General features: G+C 40.4%; 3 protein-coding genes across 3 annotated transcripts; 1 reads left to right on the top strand and 2 right to left on the bottom strand.

Moving 5' to 3' along the window:
• Positions 1-261: 261 nt before the first annotated feature.
• Positions 262-4,013, top strand: LOC6560926 (protein PTHB1). The gene is made up of 9 exons (XM_001986081.2): positions 262-537; positions 596-1,069; positions 1,127-1,260; positions 1,351-2,018; positions 2,079-2,344; positions 2,398-2,632; positions 2,693-2,859; positions 3,221-3,350; positions 3,404-4,013. Exons 1-9 carry the CDS (start codon positions 284-286, stop codon positions 3,956-3,958), a joined length of 2,883 nt encoding a protein of 960 aa, XP_001986117.1. The 5' UTR covers positions 262-283; the 3' UTR covers positions 3,959-4,013.
• Positions 4,014-5,499: 1,486 nt separating this feature from the next.
• On the bottom strand, positions 5,500-6,434 carry LOC6561186 (antigen 5 like allergen Cul n 1). The gene is made up of 3 exons (XM_001986080.1): positions 6,288-6,434; positions 5,830-6,224; positions 5,500-5,770 (listed from the first exon to the last, which is right to left on the bottom strand). Exons 1-3 carry the CDS (start codon positions 6,432-6,434, stop codon positions 5,500-5,502), a joined length of 813 nt encoding a protein of 270 aa, XP_001986116.1.
• Positions 6,435-8,129: 1,695 nt separating this feature from the next.
• LOC6559043 (antigen 5 like allergen Cul n 1) lies at positions 8,130-9,468 on the bottom strand. Its single transcript, XM_001986079.2, has 4 exons — positions 9,137-9,468; positions 8,919-9,068; positions 8,612-8,856; positions 8,130-8,544 (listed from the first exon to the last, which is right to left on the bottom strand). Exons 1-4 carry the CDS (start codon positions 9,290-9,292, stop codon positions 8,292-8,294), a joined length of 804 nt encoding a protein of 267 aa, XP_001986115.2. The 5' UTR covers positions 9,293-9,468; the 3' UTR covers positions 8,130-8,291.
• Between the last annotated feature and the right edge of the window lie 3,133 nt (positions 9,469-12,601).

The raw sequence follows: 12,601 nt of genomic DNA, 5'->3' as shown, positions 1-12,601 counted from the left end.
ATGATATAGTTAATGATAAACAAAAAGAAAAGTATTATAATTATAACGAATGTGTTTATTATTATGGTTTAAGTGGAACTCTATTTCCGGTAAGTCTGTCAACTAGTCTAGTCTAAAGCATGATCGGGTCTGGGGAACTGCTATTCCACCCTTATAACGGAATGATTTTGCTGTTCATTGCGACCTGCCATGGTACGACATATTGCCATGGTAACCAATTTTATGCACAACAAAACGAACCGTGTTATCCAAATCCTTTTCGAGGCAGTCACAGTTTGCAATCATGTCGTTGTTCAACGTGTGCAGCTGGTGGTCAGTGCAATGTGGCGACATCGCAGGCGAATATGATGTGGCCAGTTTGTTGTGTGCTCGTTTTGGTCTCGAGGCACAGGAGAAGGATTATATCGTAGTTGGCTCACAGTCCGGACAGCTGAGCATTTACTATCCGCATGCCAATGGATTTGATGCCACAGACCTGCTGCTGGAGACGCAACTGGCAGCTCCCATCATAGGACTCCATGCGGGAAAGTTTAGCGGGTAATTCAACTGCAGTGTGTTGGACCTTTGTGAGAATTAATCCACTGATTAACTGCAGCAATGTGCGCAACGAGAATGTGAATCAACTGGGCGTGCTTCTGCCCAATGCCATTGTCATCTACAATGTACAGGCGCTGAGTGGATTGGCCGAATATGGCGCCCAGTTAAAGTTGCAACTGCAGGCGGAGCACAAGTTTCAGCGTGTCGCCTTCTCCATGTGCCAGGGCCACTTTGGTCAAGTGAAGGGTCGGGAGTTCTTTTGTGTGGTGCATTTGGATGGCACACTGACGTTCTATGAGCAGGATGGCATTAGTTACGAGTGCCGCTTTCCCGGACAGCGCTGTCTGCCCGCTCCGGTGGTTTATTGCCAGCGCACCGATAGCTTTTTCCGATTAAATGCCACCTGGCATCTGCAGTGCTATACGTATCAGGATCTATCCCACTCGCTGGTCACCAAGAGCAGCTATCAGCCCATCTGGTCGCAGGGCATTGGCGAGGGCATCCTTGATATGCGTGTTGTGCAGCTGAAAGAGTAAGTCGATCTGGCCAACAATAGTTACAGCTTACAATTATTCGTTAAATCCTTTAGAAGCTGCTCCTACATTATGATTCTGGGCGAGCGCAATTTCATCTGCTTGGATGACAATGGCAAGTTCAATTTTATACTCAAGCTTGACTATGCGCCCAAGTGCTTCTTCAGCTTTGTGGTGGGCTATTATTTTGGTAAGTAATCAAGTCATTTAAGGGACACCTCCGAATATCATGGCTGCTGATTCCCTATCTACCTTGTGCTATCAATGTACATAAATTTAGAGCCAGGTGCCCGTTTGATAACGGCCATTGTTTCTGATGCCGGAAAGCTGCATATATACGAAGAGGCGAACATTATTTGGGCAGCTCAGTGGCAGGAGTCGGCGCCTGTTGCCATACAGCGTTCCAATGTCCAGAATATAGCTGGGAGCATTGTCACCCTAACGGCCACTGGACAACTGAATGTGGGCTATTTGGGTGCACAGCCATATCAGTTTCAGGTAAATCCACTAAACGTTGAGGAGCTGAGCTTTGCCCAGGCGCATAAGCAACTGCAGCAGCTGGAGGATGAGATCAAGGAGTCTGTCGATATACGCGACATGGACGCCCTCAATCAGCAAGCCGTGGATCAGGTGCGTTTGAGCTTCAGCATACAGCAGGAGATATTCGATGATTTGGACACATTGCTGCTCGATGTACCCGCCGATGTGGCGGTCAAGGAGCTGCCTTCGGCCAAAGGCCAGTTAAAGATCAAAGTCAAAGCGGAGCTGGCGGAACTGCAGTTGGTTATACAAACGCCAAATGGTGTACGCTGCAGCCAGGAGACGCTCAGCCTTATGAATGTGGCACCGGGCAATACACGGGATATATCGCTGGACTTTTACATGGGGGAACTGCTGCATGTGCACAGCACACGTGTCGAGGTGTTTGCTTCATTTGTCAGTCCACGGGTAGGTTCAAAACTGTATACACCTAAATGCGCTGGGACTAAGCTCTGGCTGCTTTTCCAGGGCATTCCGCGTGTCATCCAGCAAAGCGCCTATCTGCCGTTGTCTATGTTCTATCGCAGCTGCTCACCTCAGAAGGCGGCGGGCATTAAGTTGACTTACAGCATCACCAGCAAACATGTGCCGCCCAAGCTTGCCACCTTTTTTGCTGAGTTCCTAGAGGGGGAGAGCGAGGCGCATGCATTGGGCCTGCAGCTGCTCTGTCCAGGTCTGGATAAGTTAACGGAGGTCATTACTGTAGTGGCTGCAAAGAATTCAAATCGCCTACGGTACGACTCGATAGCTCACTTAGCTGGATTCTACTGAAGCATTAACATTACAGAATTCAATCGGACTATGTGGAAACTTTTGCTATGGTCCTGGAGCGCATTGTGGAGACCACCTTGCGCTTGGATGGCGATGCGGGTCTGCTCAAAATGGACAAGAAGAAGCCCAAACGGGGCGTACTCAATCGTTGTGTGGAACGCATCATGGCTGCTCCTTTTATGCCCACTCAGCCCATTCTTCATCGCGTCGATGTGCACCACGAGACACAGGAAAACATACGCCAGCAAACGGTGAGTGTTGTGGGAAAGTGAGAGTGGGAAGGTGGTTCTGAGTTGTTATGGCACTTGCAGGAACAATTAGAGGCGCTATGGCAACAATTCAAAACACTACAACGTGAACTACAGGAGCAATCGGAGAGCGAGCCCAAAGAGGCACTCACCATGCAAATAGAGGCGAACTATGACCACCTAATACTGGAAGGCGATAAACTGGTTGAAATACGACGCGACGAGCAAAGGTAAGGTTTACTTACTACAGAAATTATCCACCCACGCCCTGTATACATACAGTGGCTCACATTTGATGTACAACATGCTCGAAAGTAACTTTTTGTTTAATGTTGGACTTGAACTTAATGTTTTTATATAATAATTTGATTAGTAATAATCAGAACTTCTAGCTTAATACATTTAATTTATTTAACTAATTTAATATTGTGGTAGAGATATTTAAACGTGGATAGCTGTGTTTGCTTGCCTTCAGCAGAGTGTTTGTAGTTTATTGTTAGTCACTGTAATTGGATGTATGGGTACTTAACTTATTTATTAATTGGTGTTGTTGTTTATTCTTGTTGTTTATTGATTCGCCTTCGTGTCTAGGCAGCGTAGCGACCTCAACTGCGCTATTTCATTGGCCAAATGGATAATTCAGGCACTGAACCTGGAGGAGCGAGTGGTGAATGTTGTTAGCTCTGTGCTCAGTGTGCCTGTGGAGGACTGGACAGAATTGGTTGGCAATAGTAACAATAATATTAGTAAGAAAATAATGCAACTGTATTATAGAGCTGGGAAGAATCGATGGCGCCTGGCATTGATATGCTGCATCATTTTGGACCGCTTATGCGTTCCAAGTCGACGTCAACGCATGGCCTGCTCGATGGGAATAGCGGCAGGGACAGCTTCGACTACGGTCGCTTTAGACGCCACTTTGTGACGCTCTTCGATCGCATCGTCCGTTTAGCGTCATCTTCAACTGATGAACAGAAAACTAAGCAAACGCAAATGGCAAATGCAGATCAACCACAAGTGGTGCAGGATGAGATTGGCAACATGCAGCGCATGCTGGGGGATTCATCGGTTGCCCGTGCTGGAAAACCTCATTTGAGCAGCTCATTGGAGGCCGTTGAGGACGAGGAGGAGTACGATGAGGAGGATTTGCGCGATATGGGCTATCGGAAGGATTACGGCCCGGCAGCAGCCACGGCTGATACCAAAGATACGCAACAGCAGCAGCAGCAGCAGTCGCAAAGACAAGGTAAACGTTCCGAGTGGGTCAATGAAGAATTTGAGCTGCCAACCACTGAGGAGCTGTTCAGCGATTTGGGCATTTGGTGGTAACACCTTCATATAATCCTATCTTATTCTTGTAGTTGAATACATGTGAAAACTGTCAGGGAGCAGTGTTTATTTTGAGTTGGCAATAGAACTGGAATCTAGTGATGTGGGCGTGTTTGTCTGCCTGTGTGTGGACTCGTTTATGATGCATAGCTGCAGATAAAATACGATAAAAGTCAGAGATAAAGCTACACGCTTACACACGCATTGTTCCAGACCGCAGCTGCAGTTGCAGTTGCAGTTGCAGTTGCTGCTCAGTCAGACAGACAGTCAGCCAGACGCTGCATGCGCCGTGTGGGCTGAGATCCCCTGTCAGGCTGTGGCCTGTGGCCTGTGCCTCGCCAACTCCAAGTCCCACACATGATACAGAGGTAAGTTATATGGACTGCTGCTCCAGTTGTGCATAGTTTACCCACAACAAGCCACCAGGCTCAACAATGCCTCGTAAATTGGCCACAATTGAGTGAGAAATGCCGACGCATATGCCACGGGTCCAGCTAGGTTACTTACTCTATTATACGCCACTGCCTGCCTGCTTACCTGCTGGGTGGGCTGATTGGAGGATGGGAATTTTGAACCTTAAGATATAGTTGTCATATAGTTCATCGGGTCATATCAGTTTGTGCATAGAACTGTTCGGTTTTTCGTTTGTAACTTAAAAACTTCATCCTCAATAAATTCTTATATTTCAAATGATGAATTATTCAATAGCTCAAGTTAAGAACAAAATCAGCCCAATTTAGTCAGTGTTGGAAGTTTGAATTTCATTTCTGGAAATACAACAGACAATTACAAACAGATTCAGGCAGACAGAGAGACGCTGCATCTGGCATGCGAGATCGTGTGGGCTGTGATCGCCTGTCAGACTGTAGACTTGGCCTGTGCCTGTGCCTGTGCAAGATCCAAATCCCTCTAATTGAGTATAGTGTAACCGGCTTCAGGTTGAATGCCTGACGACAATCGAGTGCGTAATGGATTACTCACTGCACTGTCTGGACGACCAAGGTGTGGATTAGTGCAATTGACGGTTAAGCACCTTTTCCAATTAAAAGTGTTTGTTTTAAATTTTATTTATTTAAATAATGCATTGCAATTTGATGGTTGGATTCAACATTAAATATTTGGTATTACAGCTAAATAAATATTTATAAATATGCACAAAAACCCAAAATATCACAAAATGCTTAGTATTTTTGATGATGTTAATTGGTTTACTCGCTCATAAATCAATAAAGTACAAATATCAATAAATACTTAAATAAGCTGTGAGCAGATATTGTATAATACATAAATGAAATCCAGAATTTCAACAATAACGAAAGCTGCTTTGCGCCAATGTGCGAGTGCAAATTTGTAAAGACATATGTCAATATAATGTGTGGGATTATTTTTTTTACATTATTCATTAAAGCTTAATTAACGACTTGATAATTTCATCGAAAACCTGTAAAACGAAAACAAAACTGAAGAAATGAGGTAGAAAGTATAAGATAAAACCGGAAGAAAGTAGCGTAAGTCAAAATATAATTATATCTTTGGTCAGTTTATTCATCATAATATTCATTATAGTTGGGATTATATTGCTCTCTGACTGAACAGAGCGCTGAGTATTTGGGATTGACACCCGTTGTACACTCGGAGGCCGGTTCCCCCACCTTGTAGACATGCACACCCACAGCATAGGTGCTGGCATAGTTGCAGGCCATGTTGTAGATATAGAGGAAGGGATATTGAGGATTGGTGAAGCGCATCATGGCACATCCAACATGCGTATTCCGATCCACCACAGTTTCCGCAAAGTGACCATATTTCTCCCTAAAAAAAGATTATTTATATTAATAGGCGACGAGTTCCGAAGTGGTTGACCAACTTACAGATGCCTGGCCACTCGAAACTGGGCTATGTAGGTGCTATCAATTAGCGGATATTCGCCAAACCAGAGACCCATCGAGTTCTCCACTATGTTCCGCACATTTAGTGGCTTTAGACGATGTCGATCCACACCACACAGATTCTGACCGACATTGCGGAAGCGATACGAATTATTGCACTCGTCATGATCCAGTTGGCATGTCTTCAGGTTCAGCGTGGCCAAGTATTCCAATTCGTCATCCCAAACCATTGTGGCCATGCGTGCTGCTGGATAATAGCCGGGCAGATATCCGCCGGCTATAAAATTTCTACGTTTATTGTGCGCATCCAGGATAAAGCTGCGATGCGGTCGCAAATTGATCATAACAGCATCTGGTGCGCAGTTCTCATTGAATTCCTGCAGATATTTCAGATTACAGTTATTGATCGATGCTGCAGTTTGCTACCCATCGAAACTTACGCCCGTATTGTTGCATGCTACATGCGCGGCGCCCTCAGCACACAGTTTGGCATCGCACCACGATGGATAGGTGCCCGAAACAGTTGATATTGTGAGTGCGCTGAGTAGCAGCATATAAAAGCAGATGAAATGAGTTTTTGCCGACATGTTGCCGCTGCTGCAGTAAATGTTATTAAAATGTTAATCCTGACAGTAAGCAGCGCAATATTTATATACGAATCGATCCGAAATCGAATTTTATTTTTGTATACTTTTCGCGAGCCCATATGCATTCGGCTTGAATGGATGCAGTTTCCCGGTTAAGGCAGGTCACGCCGTCTTTTCTGAATTAATTGAAAGCACATTAAAGGCTAAAACGTGTAAACTGAAGTTACAAAATCAACAAAGTGATTAAACTAACCGCAACCTGCGTACAGGCGATAGACGTTTCACTTGGGATGCTTACGGTTTGTTGATCCTTTATTGCCATCTCATTTAAACATGCAAATTATTATTGTAAATATTGTAGATTAACATATGCACATATAAATCGGAGTGTATGTGGGCTCTAATTGCCAAAATTATTAAATTATATCTTAAACGGGCCCCAGTCACAATTGACACCCAGCGTTTATTTTAAGCTGTTTTAAAATATTTCGCAGCACCGTAAGCGATAATTGGAGCATGTTAGTGATTTAGATCGGCATCATCTCCCCATAAAACGCGCGATGACATCAATTAAAGTGATTTGTGTGTTATTGTTAATAAATAAAAGCGAAATCGTTATAAAGCTTAAGAATTGACAGCACTACAATATCAAGATGTATTGTTTTCCAAACGAGGATAATCACTTAAGTGATTTGATAAATTTTATGAAATGGCAGCACTACATTATTAGGATCTGGCGTCTAAACAACGCGTTTGCCAAACACAAACTGGCGACAAGTGCGGTAAGTCTGGGTTAAAAACCTTATTATTATTCCAATGTAAATAAGTGGATCCCAACCAAGATCAAGGTTAAGTTCAGCATTGTGGCTTCAAACATGTAAACTGCAAAAAAAAAAAAATGGGTAAGCAAGTAATAAACTGCTACATAGACTTGTATCGTACAATCAACTAGTGCGCTTGTCTTCTGGGAAAATTAACCCATTAACTTGATTCAAACAAAGTTGAATCGAGTTCAAAGCAGATCTTTCACATGTCTCACTGAGTTGTGCCAGCCAATGTGGGTGTTGTTTGCCCCTTGGTTCACTGACATTTTATTCTCCTTACTGGGCAGTTGTAGTGTTTGCATCTGACAAGTTAAACTGCTTAAGATTCCAAATACTGGTTTCTTTTCTGTTGTTGTTTTTGTTTTGTTTTTTGTGTGATAATCGCAACAGATCGGCAGCTGTTTTGCAGATAAAATCATCAGAGCAAATACAAATAATATTTGCATATTTGAACAAGAGGCTTATGATCTTCGGCATCGTTGTTTTGCTGGGAAGAACAAACGAAAGTGCTGTGCTATCAAATGTTAACCTGTCTAACCTGGTGATTAATACCCGAATTTAAAAAATATACCGAGGTATATTCTGCTATTAGGAGAAAACAGCGCTTCGCCCAAATCTTAAATGTGTTCCTTCTGGTTCGGGTATTTTGCAGTTGAGCCGTCTTTTATTGTGAATATGCATAGGCGTCGCTCATTCATTTTGGCATCATTTGGTTAAGCTCGTTAAAGCCAAATTTAAATATTCACTGCCAGTTTTGAGTGTCTTTAACAAGCAGGCTGTTTTACAACAAATCATTAACTAATTATAAAAATTATTAAATCTTTTGACAGCCGCTGATGTTCATATCCAAAAGTGGTCGATTGTCGATATATTAATATTGGGATGTATTATTTATTGATAAACAACAAAAGTGAGATTTACTACAATTAGCTATAATCCTATGTAAAATACAATACAGACAGTGTTTTCTAAGTTCCGGTATATTTCTATACCCAATCATAACAAAATTCTACAAACTATAATCACTGATTGATCAGTAATTGGGATCGTAGTTCTCGCGCGTTGAGCACAGACCTGGATATGATGGATTCCTTCCCGTTTGACACTGTGATGTTGGTCTTCCAACTATATACACGGGTGCATCCAACGCGTAGATGGACGCATAATTACAGACTACATTGTAGATGTACACATAGGGGTAGTCAGGCCGTGTGAAACGCAATATAGAACAGCCAATGCGTGAATTACGATCCACAGTCATTTCAGCAAAGTGACCATAGTCCTCACTAATAAATAACAATCAGAATATTATACATTTGCATTTACTTTTGTTTTAAACTTTGCAATACTTACAAGTATTTCGTGACACGAAATCTGTTGATGTAACTACTGTCGATAAGGGGATACTCGTTGAACCAGAGTCCCAACGACTCTTCAATGAGGCTGGTTACATTTGTGTTTGGATTGCGATCACGCCAAATAGCGCATAGATTCTGACCCGAATTGGCAAATCTGTACGTATTATGACAATCATCATGATCCAATATACAAGTGCGCACATTCAGTGACGATAAATATTGCAGCTCATCGTCCCAGACCTGAGTTAGTAAAGTCATTTGAATAAACTTTGCCGACTTGGAGATCTTCAAGTTAATCTCACCATTGTGGTCATGCGTGCTGCGGGATAATAACCAGGTAGTTTGCCCAGCGCTATAAAGTTTCGCCGCTTATTGTGGCCATGTACAAAGTAATTCTTATGGCGCGAAATATCCACTTCGTAGGCGTCGGGCTGGCAGCGTCTAGCGAAATTCTGCAGCAGCAGGACATAGCATCAATTAGGAAACCATATTCCAATTATGTTAATCGAATTCCACTTACACCATTGTTGCGGCAGGCGATGTGTTTGACGCTCCCACCACCACATAGATCGGGATCACACCAGTCGTACTGCTTGCTGACGGCGAAGTGGATCAGGAACAACTGAAGTACAGCCACGCAGGCAGCTGACTCTACAAATACTGACATTTTGAGCATTTGAGCAAATCTCAAACCGATTGAATTGAATTTAAATACTGTTTTATTTGTTGCGTAAATGAAGATTAATATGTGATGATGTTGTGGCACATTGATTTCTGAACCGTTGGGTAATAGCAATCGCCTGAACCTAACGCTTTCAATGAGAACCTGGCCAATTCGCGTGGCCGTCTTTATTGAACGTTTCTGTCCGAATGAATAGCGTTGACCAGACAGACAGACTCCGTACCCAGATACGAGAATCTGAGAATCAGTCAACCAAGCTCAGCATGTTTGCTAACTTAGCTAACTTAAGTTTATAAAGTATACTACATATATATTTGCGTATCTACACTCAGAGAAAGTTGATCGATGATCTAAGTAGTAGATACTCGTATTCTAAATATTTAATTTTTAATAAAACCATTATTGACTTTCAATTTGTATTCAACACAAATTTGAATCATCATTACTTGCGGAAATATCATATTTGCAAATTTTGGAAAATTCTTGTCAAGAAGTTCTTATAATATTGTAATTTTTTTAGTTGAAAAAAATAATTTTAGTTTTGTTCTCTGAGTGTATTATATTCTTATTTCTCTTGCCATTTCGTTGTGCGAACCAAGCCTTTCTAACACGTTTAAAGCAAAACGGCCAAGAACAAGTTTAAGAAAAATATTATCAATAAATAAACATAAATAATTATTTAAGGGAATGACCGGGAACACGAGAAGCTACCATGTTTCAGTGCCAGCTTCGGTGTCAGCTTCGGCTCCAGCGTCATTTTCGAAATGCTAGTGACAGAACATAAAAGTTCGCTTATTGTTGTGCACACAAAAGATACAAATTGATTTTATACGATTCAAATATTAGAGAATCAGTCCATTGACTGCCACGCGCTCTTCGTTGATTGTTATCGATTGAGCAGACTATGAAATAAGCACCTTTCAATTTATTATGCCATTAAATATAATCAATATGTTAACATCAGTGATCTGTAATAATCTAAGATAATATTCATTTGGGATCTTGATGACGCTTTTTTTTCGCCTAATTTGTGGGCGCCAATTGAATTGTTTCTTAACCGAATTTTATGTTAGCAACGAGTTTGTGATTTAATTTTAATAGCAACCATATTCGACATATTAGTGTCAACCCATTAGACTAAGCTTAGTAAAATATGCTAATTGTAAATAGCGATCACCATTCTCAACGCGGCTATTTAAAGTTTCCACTTGATTTAGTGGCAGTAGAATGAATTTACTTGAGCAAATATTTTAATGTACTCACCGAACTGCTGATTGAAACATTTTTAATATTTATAAATTTATCAAACTTGTTTATTATGTGTACCATCATTTCCTGATTAACTTTTATGATTTATAAACATATATATACATATATATTATATTTTATTTCTACTTTTATTCGGTTAATAATTAAACTTAGTTCTGGTATAATTCTGATTAATCTTCACTGATTCCTTTGATGTTACTTAATGAAGCTATAATAAAATGTGCTACTGTTTGTAGGGAAATAACTTCTGTATAATTTGCAAGCAGCTCTTACGCTTAATGCGCGCGTGAAAACATTAGTTGGAATAATTTAAATTGTTATCTAATCGATGCAGCTAGCATAAATATTGGATGCATTATTTAATATGCATATGCGCATTTTCCTTTAACGTATTATTCGATTAGATAAACGCCATTAATACCTCTCGGGCGTTGATTGGAAGCTTGAAACTTCCGTCTTAATTTAACATCGGGCGAGTCAGGGCGCCGTTTACATAAAAGTACACGCTTTATGCATAATTGCGCTTAATTGCATTTTACTGATTTTATTGAATAATGCTGCTGATGATAAATGCTTTGAAGTACGAGTTCGATATACAGAGACGAGGTACAATTTGTATATCTTTAGCTCGTCTTCGCCTTTGTCGTATGTCAAATATTAATTGATTTGAATTAAAATATGCCAGCTGTTACGAGAGAGCAAAAACAAAACAAGTTGATTTATGTAATCAATAAAATATAAAATTCTGACAAGAATTGCCATTGGCCGAAATGTCTCATTGTGTGGCAACTTGTTTGAGTTGAGTTGCAAAAATAAACAGAACCATCAACTTACCTAGCCGATGCTTAAATACACTTTTTTACAGTGTACTCGGAACTCAATCAGTATTTTATGAATGAATGAATGTTAATGCATTGTTTTTATATCAATAAATTATATACACAAATCGATATATATATGTATATACATATATGTATCACATATATATATTTGTACATTTACTTTATGGGTTCGAAGCTGTGTTCCATATTTCGGAGCAAAATTAATAAAATCTCTTTGGAAGAGCATAACACAAACTCGGACGCTGACGCCAGCGTGTCTGTTAAATCAATTTGATTGTTTTTAACAGGCATACTAATGCCATCTATATAGGTATGTCTTACTAGATTTACATCCTGTTGTCAGTTCTGCTTTCTCTATCTCTGCTGATTATGCAAATGCCTTCGATATTGCCTACATCCGAATATGTTTTTCGGGGGGAATTAATTTAACTAGAAAACCCCAAAAAACCAAGTATTTTTAACAGACACACGCAGGCCATCATCATTAGATGCGACGCTGAATACTTGATTGCACATTAATTTAGATAGAACCAATCGTAGCAAGAATGAAACGCCGCGAGAAAATAACTATTAATTTTAACAACTCACATTCATTCATTCATTCAATCATGTGTAATCGAATACTCACTTTCGCACGCTGCTTTTTATTTTGCTTATTTTTTTTGTTGCTTGTCGCTTGCAAGCTATACGGCATTAAAATAAATTATATTCCTGCTCGTGTGTATTTAATTATATACTTGTAGATTTGAGTGGCTGACAATATAGAAAAACGCTGAGTAGCTCGTAAATTTAATTTATACTCTGCTCATAAAGTTTAAGGGCTATCGTTTATTGAGTATCAATTTTACATGTGTATCAATATTATTGTCCTTTCACATGAGTGTGTTTCAAATACTCTAACTTGTATGGGAATAAGAGTTGAGTGTAGCATAGCCTGTAATTATCTGATGATTATCTTAAGATAAGCTTTCATACAGTTTACGGTAGCTGCTGCAAAGTATTTGCTTTAACCAAATCGTGAAATGTATTCAATTTTATCTGAACTGATTAAGTTGAGTCAAGGCTTGTTTCTTAAAGCAAACTTGATTTGATAAATATTACCTATACGTGTACGTCAGGATAATTCGAGGTCACTTCTTTCTAAATTGTCTGTCAGGTTTTCTATGTTGTTGTGTTTGCAGCATTGCGGTGT

This window comes from Drosophila grimshawi, unplaced genomic scaffold (genome assembly GCF_018153295.1).
Source record: "Drosophila grimshawi isolate 15287-2541.00 unplaced genomic scaffold, ASM1815329v1 contig_1367, whole genome shotgun sequence".
NCBI classification, from domain to species: domain Eukaryota; kingdom Metazoa; phylum Arthropoda; class Insecta; order Diptera; family Drosophilidae; genus Drosophila; species Drosophila grimshawi.
The sequence above is the reverse complement of the archived record's forward strand: the minus strand, read 5'-3'. Positions and strand labels throughout refer to the sequence as shown.